The 18,113-nt window shown below is 36.8% G+C and overlaps 2 protein-coding genes across 2 annotated transcripts in view; both read right to left on the bottom strand.

Annotated features, from left to right (window-relative positions):
• GTSE1 (G2 and S-phase expressed 1) overlaps window positions 1-7,266 on the bottom strand; it is a 160,353-nt gene extending 153,087 nt beyond the window's left edge. Inside the window, exon 1 of the mRNA XM_053716605.1 lies at window positions 7,190-7,266. The gene's annotated coding sequence lies outside the window, so the exon portion shown is untranslated. The remainder of the gene's footprint in view (window positions 1-7,189) is intronic.
• A 570-nt stretch (window positions 7,267-7,836) lies between these two features.
• LOC128664981 (60S ribosomal protein L39) lies at window positions 7,837-8,183 on the bottom strand. Its single transcript, XM_053719761.1, has one exon. The coding sequence runs from the start codon at window positions 8,136-8,138 to the stop codon at window positions 7,983-7,985; it is 156 nt and encodes a 51-aa protein (XP_053575736.1). The 5' UTR covers window positions 8,139-8,183; the 3' UTR covers window positions 7,837-7,982.
• Window positions 8,184-18,113: the final 9,930 nt, after the last annotated feature.

Raw genomic sequence — 18,113 nt, 5'->3', positions numbered from 1 at the left:
AAAGGGTGGGTCTCTGACTCTTGCCAATTACATAAAAGAAAACATTTTTATGTAAGAATTTACATGATAAATTCATTTCTTTCATATTGGCAAGAGTCCATGAGCTAGTGACGTATGGGATAGCAAATACCCACGATGTGGCACTCCACGCAAGAGTCACTATTGAGGGAGGGATAAAAATAAAGACAGCCAATTCCGCTAAAAAATTAATCCACAACCCAAATCAAAAGTTTAAATCTTATAATGAAAAAAAACTGAAATTATAAGCAGAAGAATCAAACAAACAGCTGCCTGAAGTACTTTTCTACCAAAAACTGCTTCTGAAGAAGAAAAAAACATCAAAATGGTAGAATTTAGTAAAAGTATGCAAAGACAACCAAGTTGCTGCTTTGCAAATCTGATCAACAGAAGCTTCATTCCTAAAAGCCCAGGAAGTAGAAACTGACCTAGTAGAATGAGCCATAATCCTCTGAGGCGGGGATTTACCCGACTCCAAATAAGCATAATGAATCAAAAGCTTTAACCAAGATGCCAAAGAAATGGCAGAAGCCTTCTGTCCTTTCTTAGAACCAGAAAAGATAACAAATAGACTAGAAGTCTTACTGAAATCTTTAGTAGCTTCAACATAATATTTCAAAGCTCTTACCACATCCAAAGAACGTAAAGATCTCTCCAGAGAATTCTTAGGATTAGGACACAATGAAGGGACAACAATTTCTCTACTAATGTTGTTGGAATTCACAACCTTAGGTAAAAATTTAAATGAAGTCCACCTTATCCTGATGAAAAAAAATCAGAAAAGGACACTCACAAGAAAGAGCAGATAACTCAGAAATTCTTCTATCAGAAGAGATGGCCAAAAGGAACATTACTTTCCAAGAAAGTAATTTAATGTCCAGAGAATGCATAGGCTCAAATGGAGGAGCCTGTAAAGCTTTCAAAACCAAATTAAGACTCCAAGGAGGAGAGATTGATTTAATGACAGGCTTAATACGAACCAAAGCCTGTACAAAACAATGAATATCAGGAAGATTAGCAATTTTTCTGTGAAACAGAACAGAAAGAGCAGAGATTTGTCCCTTCAAGGAACTTGCAGACAAACCCTTATCTAAACCATCGTGAAAAAACTGTAAAATTCTAGGAATTCTAAAAGAATGCCAAGAGAATTTATGAGAAGAACACCATGAAATGTAAGTCTTCCAAACTCGATAATAAATCTTTCTAGACACAGATTTACGAGCCTGCAACATAGTATTAATCACAGAGTCAGAGAAACCTCTATGACTAAGCGTTCAATCTCTTTACCTTCAAATTTAATGATTTGAGATCCTGATGGAAAAAGGGACTTGAGACAGAAGGTCTGGCCTTAACGGAAGTGGCCAAGGTTGGCAACTGGACATCCGAACAAGATCCGCATACCAAAACCTGTGTGGCCATGCTGGAGCCACCAGCAGTACAAACAAACTCTCCATTATGATTTTGGAAATCACTCTTGGAAGAACTAGAGGCGGAAAGATATAAGCAGGTTGATAACTCCAAGGAAGTATCAACACATCCACTGCTTCCGCCTGAGGATCCCTGGACCCGGACAGATACCTGGGAAGTTTCCTGTTAGAAGCCATCAGATTTCTGGAAGCCCCCACATCTGAACAATCTGAAAAAACACATTTGGGTGAAGAGACCACTCGCCCGGATGTAAAGTCTGGCGACTGAGATAATCCGCTTCCCAATTGTCTATACCTGGGATATGAACCGCAGAAATTAGACAGCTGGATTCCGCCCAAGCAAGTACCCGAGATACTTCTTTCATAGCTTGAGGACTGCGAGTCCCACCTTGATGATTGACATATGCCACGGTTGTGACATTGTCTGTCTGAAAACAAATAAACTGTTCTCTCTTCAGAAGAGGCCAAAACTGAAGAGCTCTGAAAATCGCACGGAGTTCCAAAATATTGATTGGTAATCTCGCCTCTTGAGATTTCCAAACCCCTTGCGCTGTCAGAGATCCACAGACAGCTCCCCAACCTGAAAGACTCGCATCTGTTGTGATCACAGTCCAGGTTGGACGAACAAAGGAGGCCCCCTGAACTAAACGATGGTGATCTAACCACAAAGTCAGAGATAGTCCAACATTGGGATTTAAGGATATTAATTGTGATATCCTTGTATAATCCCTGCACCATTGATTCAGCATACAAAGCTGAAGAGGTCTCATGTGAAAACGAGCAAAAGGGATTGCGTCCGATGCTGCAGTCATGAGACCTAAAACCTCCATGCACATAGCTACTGAAGGGAATGATTGAAACTGAAGGTACCGACAAGCTGCAACCAATTTCAGACGCCTCTTGTCTGTTAGAGACAAAGTCATGGATACTGAATCTATTTGGAAACCTAAAATGGTTACCCTTGTCTGAGGAGTCAAAGAACTTTTTGGTAAATTGATCCTCCAACCATGTTTTTGAAAAAACAACACTAGTTGATTCGTGTGAGATTCTGTAGAACGTAAAGACTGAGCAAGTACCAAGATATCGTCCAAATAAGGAAACACTGCAATACCCCGCTCTCTTATTACAGAGAGTAGGGCACCGAGAAACTTTGAAAATATCCTTGGAGCTGTCGCTAGGCCAAAAGGAAGAGCAACAAATTGGTAATGCTCGTCTAGAAAGGAGAATTTCAGGAACTTATGGTGATCTGGATGAATCGGAATAAGAAGATATGCATCCTGTAAGTCTATTGTGGACATATAATCCCCTTGCTGAACAAAAGGCAGAATAGTCCTTAGTGTCACAATTTTGAATGTTGGAATCCTCACGTAACGGTTCAAAATTTTTAAATCCAGAACTGGTCTGAAAGAATTCTCCTTTGGGACAATGACAGATTTGAATAAAACCCCAGACCCCGTTCCTGAACAAAAACTGGCACAATTACCCCAGATACCTCCAGGTCTGAAACACACTTCAGGAAAGCCTGAGCCTTTTCTGGGTTCACTGGAATGCGTAAAAGAAAGAAATTTCTCACAGGCGGTCTTACTTTGAAACCTATTTTGTACCCTTGAGAAACAATGTTCTGAATCCAATAATTTTGGATTGAATTGATCCAAACATCCTTGAAGAATTTTAGTCTGCCCCCTACCAACTGAGCTGGAATGAGAGCCGCACCTTCATGCGGACTTGGGGACTGATTTAGACCTTTTAAATGGCTTGGATTTGTTCCAGACTGAAGAAGGCTTCCATCCAATTGGAAACCGTTCCCTTAGGGGAAGGATCAGCTTTCTGTTCCTTATTTTGTCGAAAGGAACGAAAAACGGTTAGCAGCCTTAAAGTGAAGGTCAAGTCTGGCTTAGTGGTTAACAGTTTTAGCAAGATTAGCTAAATTAAGTATGATGTTAAGTCATCAAATTCTTTATAACTAATAATAAAAGTTGGATTTTTTACCTTTTAAATCGCATCTGTGTCACTTGTATTATCCGCCCGCCATATTGCCGTAATTGATTGACAGTTTTTTAATATGTTCTATCCAATCTATTTTTTACCCCCGTGGCGTCCTGCCCCTTTTCTATAGCGTCATTACTCAATTATGCTCATGCGTATAAAAAATGTGAGCGTCATCACCGTCATGCTCGTGCATGAAGCACGCATGCGTAGTCCGCTCTCTCATTATTTTGGATACGAGCGAGTGAGTGACTAACAGTATTGCGTAACAGTTGAAAAGGAAACGCATGCGCTACACAGTGAAAAATATGCATGCGCATTTCAAAAAGGTTGTTGTGCACGAGCGTAGGGAACTTGTAGGAACGATAGCTACGTCACTAAAGAAAAATAAGGAAGTGTGGTAGGGGAGGGGCAAATATCGATAACGGAGGTATTATATTTATTTGTTTTATTTGAAAATGACTAATTTTTTTGAAATATAAAGTTAGCGACTGTAATACGTTGATGTTAAGGTTTCTATGGGTGTATTGCATTTAGATAAAATTGACCTTCACTTTAAATTTACCCTTAGATTTTTTTATCCTGAGGAAAAAAGCTCCTTTCCCCCCAGTGACAGTTGAAATAATGTATTACCTTGGAAAGAGAGAGATAGCAACGTTGATTTAGAAGTCATATCAGCATTCCAAGATTTAAGCTATAAAGCTCTTCTAGCTAATATAGCTAAAGACATATATCTGACATCAATTCTGATGATATCAAAAATGGCATCACAAATGAAATTATTAGCATGTTGAATTAACTTAATGCTATACACATTATGATCTGATACTTGTTGCGCTAGGGTTTCTAACCAAAAAGTTGAAGCAGCTGCAACATCAGCCAAAGAAATAGCAGGCCTAAGAAGATGACCTGAACATAAATAAGCTTTCTTTAGATAAGATTCAAGTTTCCTATCTAAAAGGATCTTTATAAGAAGTACTATCTGCCGTAGGAATAGTAGTACGTTTAGCAAGAGTAGAGATGGCCCCATCAACTTTGGGGATCTTTTCCCAAAACTCCAATCTAACAGACGGCAAAGGGTACAGTTTCTTAAACCTTGAAGGAGTAAGAGAGGTACCCAGTCTATTCCATTCCCTAGAAATTACATCTGAAATAGCATCAGGAACTGGAAAAACCTCTGGAATAACTACATGAGGGTTAAAAACGGAATTTAAACGTTTACTAGTTTTAATATCAAGAGTTCATTCCTTTGCTTTTGTTTTTTCACTAACATTTGTTGAACAGCATTATTATGGAGTGATTTTTTCATTGACTCTTTCACTGATTTTGTATTGTATTTTTTCCTTGTGATATTTTTGTTTTCACTCCAATCATACACACTATTTTTACACAATTTTTCACCTGTTCTGTGCCTTTTTTTGCACTGCAGTGCACGGGTACACTATACTGTATTGTTCATAATTTATTGCTGTTTTTTAGTTTATGTATATTAGTTTGAACTGTGCATTACTCTGTCAAAGTTTATTTACACACTTTTATTGTTTAAGCTATACCTAACTCTTAGGGATATCTGAATCTAGTGTTAGCCACATAATTCCGATTTTTAGTCCCCCTTGCGAGCTGTTTCTGTTAGTCTTTTAGTATCTAGATTTATCATCTAGTTTTTATTTGTCTAGCCTTTGATTGCACTTGTTTTTAGGGATTTAACATCCCTTTCCTTATTAAAACCTTTTAATACCACCTCAGTGTTTATATTTATCCCTTAGCCTTTTTAGCGCTGTACACACTATCTTTATTTCCATATAATCCCTTTGGGGGTTGGTTAGGCCGTCTGTCTGTGTACAGCTTAGGGATTGTTCTAGCGCTTGGCCACTATACCCTATTTCTATCGAGTAGATTTCAAAGGAACAAGATCGTCCTGTCTATAAATTAGTCCAGATTGGAATGCATAGAAAGAACTGTTTGCAGACAAATGCAAGTGAAGTCTGTGTTGTGTGATTATTTTATTAGGTTTATAATGCTGTTTAGCAAAAAAAAAATTCCCCCCCATTTACCTTATTTTAATTTATATTCTGTGTTGTGTGATTATTTTATTAGGTTTATAATGTTGTTTTGCATTTAAAGTCTTCATTTCAAAGCTTTAAAAATAATGTATTAGGTGTTACTTATGACAATTTTGAGAGGGGCCTGGAACCTATCTCCCTCACTTCCCATTTACTTACATTATAAACTGGGTTTCAATTTACAACCATTCCTTCTGGAACCTAACCCCGGCGTAAACTGAGGGCTACCTGTATGAATTAGTGCCCACAGCTCATCAGATACGGAGCTCAGATTGCAGAGTCAGCAGTGTGTCATGCATACGCAGAGAGAGGGTGGAACGCGCTGTGCACAAACAAGGAAAAACAAGGGGGCGGAGCAGACGGTTCCCTCGATACTATAGTAATATTTATCTAATATAAATACCCAATTGAGCTTTTAAAACAAAGTTAGCAACTTGACTACTTATTAGTTATATTTTTAGAATCTGGCTTAAATTTTAAAAGTTACCATCACTTTAAAATTGCATGCTCTGATTTATGAAAGAAAAAGGATTGGGTTTCATATCCTTTTAAAGTGATTGTAAATTTTCTTAGAGTAGTGAACAGTATATACAATTAGCCTTCAAAACAGGGGCACTTTCATTGATTTTTTTTTTAAGACCCCTTATTTGTAAAATATTTACCATCTAGTGATGGTAAACATTGTGCTGTTCCTCCGCCCGCATCTCGTACGGACTACAGCTGAGAGATGACTAATCCGGCTTCTTCCAATCGTTGATAGGAAGAAGCCAGATGTCATCCCTCAGGTAAATAAAGAGGTGCAGGTGGAGGAGCACAATGTTTACCATCACTAGACGGTAAATATTTTACAAATAAAGGGTCTTAAAAAAAAGTCATGAATGAAAGTGCCCCTGTTTTGAAGTCTAATTGTATAAACTGTTCAGTACACTAAGAAATGTTACAATCACTTTAACATTGCAAAAGTGAATGCTTGTGCAATGCGCCCCCTACCCTTACGCAACAAATTGCGTGAGAGCAAGGCATGCCAATCACCCCGATCAAATTAATCTGGTGTGATTTTCATCCACCAATTCCACACTGTTGAGAGTTTATGAAGTAGTGGTTTAAACCGCTTTTTTCATAAATATCAGTTGCAGGCTCAAATAAGCGATCCTGCAACTGATCAGGGTATGAGCCTCATGATAAATCTTGCACTACATTTCACACAAACACATTATACCATGCTTGGGGAATCTGTTAACGATTCTTATTGCTTTTTAGGTTTCAAACTCAGCAATTAAAGTGATAGATTGACAAAATGCATAACGCATTACATATCAATAAGCAATACCATATATATATATATATATATATATATATATATATATATATATACACACACACATATACACATACAGTCATTTTCAATAAAGATATAAACTCGAATTTACCGTTACACATTTTCAAGAACATACACCAGTTTATAATACTATACAAGGTTATTGTCCCAAAAGCTGCACCTGTGTAGAACACACACTTAAAGAACAATCACATCAAACCACTGACTGCCCGAAAATGCTGCAACCATAACGCAGACGGTTACAAGTGTTAGAGCTAATATACCTGCAAGTCCGACTCGATCACACAATTATTCAGATTGCAATATATGCATATAACACTCTAAGGCCGAAGATGGTCAGTAACTAATTCACTAACCTCTGATACCGGAACTGCTCAAAGCACGATCCGAAAACTGCCCCGCAGATTCAAATTCAGCACCGAAACTACATACGAACACGTGACAAGAATCCTACTACACTGATTGGATGGTTTAAAGGAATCCAATCCAGCAGTCCCGTGACCCTCCTGCTGTGTTTGTGTACGTTGCGTCGGAGCTATGGTTCATGGGAGATGTAGTTCTTTTTTATAATTTGTAAATCATTTTACAGTATTGCATTTAGAAATTTATTTTTATTTGTTCCAGTGATCCAAACTGTACGAATACATTTTGATTGCGTAGGTTATTTTAGTGTTGTCTGTGTTCGTTTTATGCTAGCTTTATACAAAACATAAGCTTACTGGAAATGTGAAAATATTAAAAACTATGTCTAAACTGCCAACTGAAAAAAAGTTCACAGTTTGCATTAATTTGCATAGATGATGCTATCACTATGTAACACAGCAAGAACTTTATAATGTATGTGAGCTTTTAAATCTATTTGTCAATGTATGAAAATGAGGTAAAATTCACCACCATTTAAAATCTGAATGGTTTATTATTACATTTATTATTACATTTAATATTTTAAAACTCTAAAAGAAAAACAATTGCTGCAAACCTTAACAAAATAAAGTTTCAGCTATTTTTTTTTTTTATTATTTTACATATTCATTTATTTTCCAATGAAAACAGCATATATTGCTACAAAAAGATGACAATTTTTATCACAAGATGTTTGATGTCTTCACAAAGAACCCACTGGATGTTTCTGCAACCAAACAACCATATTTACAAGCCGAGCTTGGTCCTTCTCCAGTGTCTCCTCTTGGAGTTATATCTGATTTTGTTTCCGGTTTTCATGCGGATCCACTGTGGGATAGGTCTGTTCTGTTTCTGCTTCTTAGCAAGGAACCGCTTGATCTTGAAAGTCTTGTGGGACGACATTGTAAAAGCAATGCAACCCTATCACCACAATGGCGGGTGGAAAAGAGCAAAGTTTCAGCTATTTTAAGAGAACTTTAGTTAAAGGGACAGTAAACATAGGATTTTTCACAACATTTTCCTAAATGCCTTATATATTTAAAGGGACAGTCAAGTCCAAAACAACTTTAATGATTCAAATAGGGCATGTAATTTTAAACAACTTTCCAATTTACTTTTATCACCAATATTGCTTTGTTCTCTTGTTATTCTTAATTGAAAGCTAAACCAAGGTTCATATGCTAATTTCTTAGAACTTGAAGGCCGCCTCTAATCTAAATGCATTTTGACAGTTTTTCACCACTAAAGGGCATTAGTTCATGTGTTTCATATAGATAACATTGAGCTCATGCACGTGAATTTACCATGGAGACAGCACTGATTGGCTAAAATGCAAGTCTGTCAAAAGAACTGAAATAAGGGGGCAGTCTGCTGATGCTTAAATACAAGGTAATTACAGAGGTAAAACGTGTATAATTATAACTGCGTTGGTTATGCAAAACTGGGGAATTGGTAATTAAGGGATTATCTATCTTTTAAAACAACAACATTTCTGGTGTTGACTGTCCCTTTAAGCCAATCTATGGGCATTTGCTATTGAAACAATATTTCTGACATAAATAAAATGAAAGTGAATGTAAAGTCAGTATGCTCTGTAAAGTTCACATTCAAAATGAAGTAAAAGTAACAGCAGTTTAATTCATCATTTTTGTATAAAATTGTAATTACCTATTCATTTTAGTTTATATTGTTGCGATCGTAATTAGAATCCTCCGCCTGCCATTTTGGATTATTGATTGACGTGGTAGGCTCGATCATGTCAACCAATAATTGTATTCCCCCTGGGGGGACCAAAGCCCTTTGGACGACGTCACGGTCCATATTGCGCTTGCGTTATGGGAGATTTTAACTACCCTGATATAAACTGGGCCAATGAAACTAGTAATTCAGTTAAGGGGGATAGATTTTTAAATGTTCTCAGGGATAACTTCTTGTCACAATTAATAGAGGAGCCAACTAGGAGTAAAGCTATATTGGATTTAGTGCTATCAAACAATACAGATATAATATCAAACATAGAAGTTAAAGAACATTTGGGTAACAGTGATCATAACATGGTCACATTTGAAATCTGTTTTCAAATGCAGTGTTTTAAAGGCTTAACTAAGACTTTTAATTTCAAGAAAGCAAAATTCAACGATTTAAGGAAATCATTAAATAATATAAATTGGGACAATGTATTTTCTAATAAAAATACAGAGAATAAATGGATAATATTTAAAAATGTGTTAAATAAATATACATATCAACACATACCATATGGTTATAAAAGTAAAAATAAAAAAACAAAGCCGTTATGGCTAAATAAAAATGTGTTAAGAGAAATTAGGAAAAAACGTAGGGCATTTAAATTATTAAAAGAAAATAGTACAGACTCAGCATACAATATTTATAAGGAATTTAACAAAGCATGCAAAAAAGCAATCAAATTAGCCAAAATTGAAAATGAAAAATTAATTGCTAAGGATTCTAAGTCTAACCCTAAAAGGTTCTTTAAGTACATAAATAGCAAAAAATCTAAGAAGGATAATATAGGTACATTAAAATGTGTGGAGGGTAGCATGATAAATAATGACAGGGAGAAGGCTGAGGTACTAAACCAGTTTTTTTCTTCAGTATACACAAGAGAGGAACCATTGAATGATACTTTTGAACATAATAGAACATGCCAGTCCATACCACTAACTGGGTTTTGTTTAGAGGATATCAGGAAAAAACTGGAAAATATTAAGGTAAATAAAACTCCAGGCCCAGATGGAATACACCCAAGGGTGTTAAGGGAACTTAGCACTGTTATAGACAAACCTTTACTCTTAATTTTTCAAGACTCATTATCCTCAGGCATGGTACCCCAGGATTGGCGTAAAGCTGATGTGGTGCCACTCTTCAAAAAGGGAAGCAGGGATGATCCAGGAAGCTATAGACCAGTTAGTCTGACATCAATAGTGGGGAAGATATTTGAAGGGATTATAAGGGATTATATTGATGAGCATATTCGTGTAAACAAGATTATGAGTTTTAATCAGCATGGCTTTAGGAGAAATAGATCATGTCAAACTAATCTAATTAGATTCTACGAGGAAGTAAGTAAAAATATAGATAAAGGGGAATCAGTGGATGTGATATACTTAGATTTTGCAAAGGCATTTGATACAGTGCCACATGAGAGATTAATGCACAAAATTAAGGGACTGGGAATAGCTGAAAATGTTAGCTCATGGATAAATAACTGGATAAAAGATAGGGAGCAACGAGTAGTAGTAAATGGATCATACTCAGATTGGACAAAGGTAATCAGTGGCGTCCCCCAGGGATCAGTACTGGGCCCTGTTCTTTTTAATATTTTTATAAATGACTTGGAGCAAGGATTAAATAGCGACATCTCTATTTTTGCAGATGATACTAAGTTAAGTAAGGTCATAAGGTCAGAGCAGGACGAACTGTCTTTACAAAGGGATTTGCTAAAATTAGAACTATGGGCAAGTGAATGGAAAATGAGATTTAATACGGAAAAATGCAAGGTTCTACATTTTGGAAGTAAAAATAAGCAGGCTACGTATTTTTTAAATGGGACAAGACTTAGCCAAACACAGGAGGAAAGGGATTTGGGAGTAGTAATAGATAACAAGCTAAAGATGGGTGCACAATGCAGGGCAGCGGCTTCAAAGGCTAATAAGATACTAGCATGTATTAAAAGAGGCATTGATTCAAGGGAGGAAAGCATAATTCTGTCATTATATAAAGCCCTGGTAAGACCTCACCTTGAGTTTGGAGTGCAGTTCTGGGGACCAATTGCTAAAAAAGATATTGCAGAACTAGAAAAAGTTCAGAGAAGGGCCACAAAGCTAATAAGGGGATTGGAGAAATTAACCTATGAGGAGAGGCTAGCCAAACTGGGTCTGTTTTCTTTAGAAAAAAGGCGCTTGAGAGGTGACATGATTACTTTATATAAATATATTCAAGGCCCATATACAGAGATGGCAGAAGCTCTGTTTATTCCAAGAAAATTGTTTCTGACAAGAGGTCATAATTTAAGGTTGGAGGAAAGGAGATTTAATCTCCTGCAACGGAAACGTTTTTTCACTGTGAGAGCAATAAAATTGTGGAACTCATTACCAAAGGAGGTAGTGAATGCCAATACCATAGATACATTTAAAAATAGTCTGGATAAGTTTCTGTATACAAACAAAATTCATGGATATGATTGCTAGTATTAAATGGGTCACATTTTAATGGGGTTATTTAAGCTTAACTGGAGCTTTTTGTAAGTATTTTAGATTTGTATAGGTTGAACTCGATGGACTTCAGTCTTTTTTTCAACCTTATCTACTATGTTAGACAGCTCTTCTGACAATGATCTCTGAAGCTCGTGCACATTTCGCTCTTGCGCAATTTCACAGTTATCGGACTTAGTCATTGATTCTTGCAGTTTTGGAGCGCTAGGTAAGTATTATGGTAAAATGGGCTCCGAATTCTAAAATAATATAATGCTTAATTAATCATAACAGATTAAAGGTTATCAGGACTTTTTTAAAAATCTTAATAATTCTACTCGTTTCAAAACAAGGTAGGGGCATTGTGATGTTGCTGTACTGTACACAACGAGAGTAGTCAGTGAATGTATTCATTAATTGAATACTATGTTGCCAGACATCTGCATCAGCGTTTAACGCATGCGCGGTGGTTATCATCGCCGGGAGTGCGCATTGCCACTACGTAAACAGCGGGTGGGAACGCTGTATACGTAGGATTGAATAAGATCAGAAAGTTGTGGGTGGGAGGAGCTGGTAAATACAACAGACGAAGTGTCTATGATGAAATTATCCTAACAGTGAGATTAACTATTTTATACAAGTTTAAATGTGTACTCTCAATGCCCCTTTAAACACAGGTGTCTTAGTGACGTAATTGCACAGCAGCCAATCATTTGGTTTTAATGTGTATTTAAGTTTTCAACATACTGATGCTATTCATGTCTATGAATAAGGCCTGACGGCCGAAACGCATAAGATAGCTTCCTCTCTGCTGTAAATTACGTTTTTTATTCCATGTTACCTAATAAAGATTCCTTTGAATTTTACTTGTGCTTTGTATGACTCGCTGGTTTTCTTTTTGCTACTGAATTAGTAATATAAATATAAAATTTATTGTACAGTTAAAAAAAAAAGAAAGTGGCGGTTTGATTAATATAGTAATAAGCAATTGACAGATACTTTCATATCAGCAAAATGTACATTCACTTTAAACTTACATGGGAGGTGTGTGAGCTGTGCGCCCAATGCCGCTAATATTTTTCTTATTTCTTCAAGCTTCTTTTTCTATCAAATTCCCTCTTTACCGATCACACTGCTCAAGCCTGTGCCAGTGGCGCGTGTTCTCTGAGTGACAGGCATAGCTGGAGCAATAAGGAGCGAAAATGCAGCGTAGCATCACAGCGCAATTCAGTGATCACGGCAATAATCAAGATCGTGCTGCAAAGGCTGAATATTTATTATTCAATTGATAATCCCTTCGCAGCACTTTGAAATCTGCTAGCAAACACTGAATCCCTATACAATAATGGCAATCCAGTCTTTACCTTATCTCACAAGTTTAGGTGATGCCCATGCGCAGTTTGCATTGTCAGTACAAAATACTTGACAAGCAAAAGTCTGTGAACAGGCTTTTTGAATGGGAGGATCGGGGCGGTTTGAGCCCTTCCTATGGGATGAACTGTTAAATGAGTAAACACTCCCACACTACTAATTGAATTTATAGATATTTAGCTGATTATTGGTGGAGACTTTAACCTTATACCGAAAAACACAGAAACTTTTAGCTACCCTGGTTAAAGTATAGAAAGCAGCAAAACAAATATTTACTATAGAATCTGGAAAAGAGCTACAATTAAATAACAAGGAAATAGTGAAGGAATTCAGAAAATACTATTCCGCCCTATATGCTTCTGAAATAGGAGACCCATAGAAGGAGAGAGCATTCTTTGATTCCATAAAATTACCCAAGAACACGCAGTACCAACAAGATGACCTAAACTCAGTCATTACGGAGGTAAGACTATGACAGGTATAGCATTGGGAAAAGCCCCTGGGACAGATGGCTTACCATTGGAGTGGTACAAGCTATTACAGGATCAAACAGAATTTTTAACAAACTTATTTAATGCCTATTTACATCAAGGCATTCCACCTTCATAAGTCTTCTCGGCAGCATGTATTATAGTATTACCGAAGGCAGGTAAAGACCCCTTCAAAGTCTCTTCTTATAGACCTATATCTCTCCTCAACTAGGACTACAAACTCCTGGCTAAAATTCTAGCAAATTGATTAAAGAAGTACATGCCAAATCTAATACACAGTGATCAAACCGGGTTTATTCATAAAAGATCCTCAGCTAAGAACATGAGAAAAGTGTTATTTATAGTCAACCATTTTTGGAACATAAAAAGACAAAAACAAGTATTAGATCTCCCTAAAGCGAATGTGGTACTTATTTCCTTGGACGCCGAGAAGGCTTTTGGTAGGGTGGAATGGCCCTATCTATTTACCTGCTTAAAGAACTACAATATACAGGGTCCTTTTTTCAATAGAAACATAGATATTGACGGCAGATAAGAGCCATAGGCCCAGCAAGTCTGCCCGACCTTACCTAACAGTATAAACTTATCTAGTTCGTAGGATAGCCCTATGCTTGTCCCATGCATTTTTAAAGTCCCCCACAGTGTTTGTTGCTACTACCTCTTGAGGAAGTTTATTCCATAAATCAATCACTCTTTCTGTAAAGAAGTGCTTCCTCAAATTACTCCTGAATCTACTACCCTTTAGCTTGAGCTCATGACCCCTTGTTCTTGAATTTTCCATTTTATGTAAAATTCCCACAGCCTCAGTTTTACTAAACCCTTTAATGTACTTGAAAGTTGCTATCATATCACCTCTTTCCCTTCTCTCCTCTAAGCTATACATATTTAGGTAATTGAGCCTGTCCTGGTAAGTTTTATTTTTTAGACCATGTACCATTTTGGTAGCCCTCCTTTGCACAGATTCAAGTTTGTTAATATCCTTCTGAAGATATGGCCTCCAGAACTGCACACAATACTCAAGATGAGGCCTAACTAATGATCTATAAAGTGGCATAAGAACCTTACTATTTCTGCTGCAAATACCTCTACCAATACATCCAAGCATTCTGCTAGCCTTACTTGCTGCATTACTACATTGTTTACTAAGTTTTAAATCATCTGAAATAATAATTCCCAAGTCTTGTTCCTCGTCTGTAACAGTCAGTAAAGTGTCATTGAGTCTGTAATTAACATTTGGATTTTTCTTCCCTAAATGCATTATTTTACACTTTGCTGTGTTAAACTTTAGATCCCAGTCGTTTGTCCAATCCTCCAATTGTTGTATATCACTTCTCATTTTGTCTACCCCTCCTGGAACATCCACTCTGTTGCAAATTTTTGTATCATCTGCAAAGAGACATACTTTCCCCTGTAGCCCTTTGCTGATATCGCAGATAAATATGTTAAACAAAACAGGCCCCAGAACTGACCCCTGAGGAACACCACTAGTAACAGCCCCCTCTGCTGAATGAACTCCATTTACTAAGACACTTTGTTTTCTGTCCTTAAGCCAGCATTCCACCCAGTTCACAATTTTTGAATCTAGACCAAGGAGATATAGTTTGTGAATAAGTTTATTGTGTGGGACGGTGTCAAATGCTTTGCTGAAATCTAGATATGCTACATCAACTGCTCCTCCCTTGTCTAATACTTTTGTTACATAATCAAAGAAGTCAATTAGATTAGTCTGACATGATCTCCCTGAAGTAAAACCATGCTGATTTTGGTCCTCTAAATTGTTTGTCTTTATGTAAGTCATAATTCTTTATTTTAAGAGGCTTTCCATTAATTTCCCTACTACTGAAGTTAAACTAACTGGCCTGTAGTTGCCAGATTCTTCTCTACTGCCCTTTTTATGAAGAGGTATTACATTTGCTATTTTCCAATCATCTGGGACAGCTCCTGTTAATAGTGACTGATTAAACAGATCAGTTAATGGGACAGTTAGCACTGATCAAAGTTCTTTTAAAACCCTTGGATGAATATTATCAGGACCCACTGCCTTTGTAACATTTATTTTTGATAATGCTAACAAAACCTCATCCTCTGTAAAAAGATTACTGTTAAGCTTGTTTCTATTTTGCGTAGCATCCCTTAATGTAGACATTGTATCTTCACAATCTTTAGTGAAAACAGAACAGAAGTAATCATTGAGACAGTCTGCAATCTGCTTATCTCCTTCTATTATTCTACCATCAACTGATTTCAATTTTACTATTCCTACCTTATTTTTTTTTCTTTCACTGATATATCTAAAGAATGTTTTGTCCCCATGTTTTACTGACTGTGCTATCTTCTCTTCTGCATGAGCTTTAACCTTCCTAATTAACTGCTTAGTCTTTTTTTGTTGGAGTCTCCATATTTTCATATCATCATCTGCTTGTGTGTGTCTGTAATTTTTATAGGCTATCTTTTTTGTCTTTACAGCATGTGCTACTTCTTTGGAAAACCAAATTGGTTTCCGCTTTCTTTTACTTTTACAGACATGTCTAATACAGTGTGCGGTTGCATCTAAAATGGCACCTTTCACAAATTCCCACTGTTCTTGAACCCCTGTAATAAGAGTTTTCCCCTTTAAATAGTTTTTTAGGTATTCTCCCATTAATGAAAAATCTGCCGTCCTAAAGTCTAAAACTTTTGTTTTAGTCTGGGTGGACAGTTCCTGAACATGAATACTAAACCAAACAGATTGATGATCACTGGATCCTAAGTTCTCACCTACAGACACATCTGAAACTGTATCACTGTTTGTAAGTATTAGATCTAATATAGCTTCCTTACGAGTTGGTTCCTTGACTAATTGTTCAAGTGATTCCCCTAGCAGAGATTCAAGAATATACCTGCTTCTAGCCGATCTAGCAGAAGGAATCTTCCAGTCTATATCTGGCAAATTAAAGTCCCCCAGTACTATAACCTTACCCTTCATGGTCATTTTGGTTATTTCATCTAATAACAGATTGTCCAGTTTTTCATCCTGCAATGGAGGCCTATATACAACCCCTATTCTAAAAACATTTTTATCTCCAATTTCCAAAGTCACCCAAATACTTTCCACCTCATCATTTGTTCCTACAATTTCAGTAACCTTTATATTTTCATTTACATACAAAGCAACTCCTCCACCTTTCTTTCCTACTCTGTTCTTTTTAAATAACCTGTATCCAGGTATGACTATGTCCCAGTCATGCAAATCATTGTACCATGTTTCTGTTATAGCTACTAAATCCAAGTTGTCCCTAGTCATTATTGAAATGAGTTCAGGTAATTTATTTCCTAAGCTGCGAGCATTTGTGCTCATGGCACGAAGAATTTTTCTACTAGAATTTCTAGAATTGTTACTTGGACTAACAGTTTTGGCATGCTGTGGGGGGCAGGTGGATATATTAATGCTACCCCCCTTTATTAGTTTAAATGATTTCTAATAAAGTATTTGAACTCCTCTCCCAGATACTCTGTTCCTTTAGCATCCAAATGCAAGCCATCTCTCCTAAATAACCTAGTATCTTTTCAAACAGAGCTATAATGGCCAATAAAACCAAATCCTTGTTCCCTGCACCACTTATCTAACCAAGAATTAAATGTTGTTATCCGCTCCATCTTTCCTGCTTCCTGGTCATACACAGGTAAAATAGCAGAAAATGATAGAGTTGATGCCACAGTCTCTAAATGATTACCTAGGTCACAAAACTCTTTCTGAACAGCAGCAACATGATTACTAGCCAGATCATTTGTTCCTAAATGAACAATCACATCTAACTCACTTCCCTTTCCTGCTGCCTTAACAATTCTCAAAATACGATTCTTATCCCTGTGAGCAGTAGCTCCTGGAAGACATCTAACCTCCCTTGTTTCTCCTTTACTTTCACCTAAATACACATTCCTCAAAATAGAGTCACCCACTAACAGTCTTTTTCTCAAAAGCACATCTGCAGTTCTTTCCTATGTTATGTTACCTGGAGAATCAGGTGCCAATAGATTTAAATGACCTGTTACAGCTTCAGAGGGCTCAGAAACAGCAATCTCCTCATCACAAGTGTATTCGGCAAGAGCAGCATAGGAGTTTTGCAATGGCAGAGGTTGTGGGCAATGCTTCTGGTCTACTGTTCTAATTCTTCCAGAGCCTACAGTGATCCATCTGCCTCTCCTTGCTGATCTCTGGGGTAGAGGGGCTTCTTTCTGAGGCAGCTTTGTAGAGGTAACAGGTATGTTACTTACCTTAGCTTGAAGTTTAGCTATTTCCTCCCTTAACAGGGAAAACTGCTTACAAACAGGACAGCCCCTAAATCTCCAAAGTAGAACGATTAAAAAGTGCAAAACACCCATTGCACTGTATCTGAGACATTTTAAACTATGCAACACTTTAACAATAAGAAAAATATAAGTATTATTTACTACTGAATAAGCCTGAATAACCCTGAATAACTCCTGAAATAACTCAAATATCCTTATGTATTTGATCCTTTTTTAGTTTGATCCCTTTGCTAAGAAGCAGAGCTAAATGTTTAGCAGAGCTAAACAGATCTCTTTAAATACCCTCAGAAAGATAGGGTGGGGTCCCTCCTAATTGCTCACCTATGCAAACAATCTAATTGTTATCTAATTGCAATACTAAAAACCAGAATACAAAAGAATGTAAATTAACTCAAACCTTTAACTATTCAATTTCTGTAGTGAAACTAATTCACAGTTCAGGTCTACCACCTATAAAAAAACAAAATATAAAGTTAATAGAAATACAAAATATATTGTCTGAAAGTACAAAC

This window comes from Bombina bombina, chromosome 6 (assembly GCF_027579735.1).
Source record: "Bombina bombina isolate aBomBom1 chromosome 6, aBomBom1.pri, whole genome shotgun sequence".
Lineage (NCBI taxonomy): Eukaryota > Metazoa > Chordata > Amphibia > Anura > Bombinatoridae > Bombina > Bombina bombina.
Note: the sequence above shows the minus strand (reverse complement) of the source record. Positions and strands in the feature narration are given on the sequence as shown.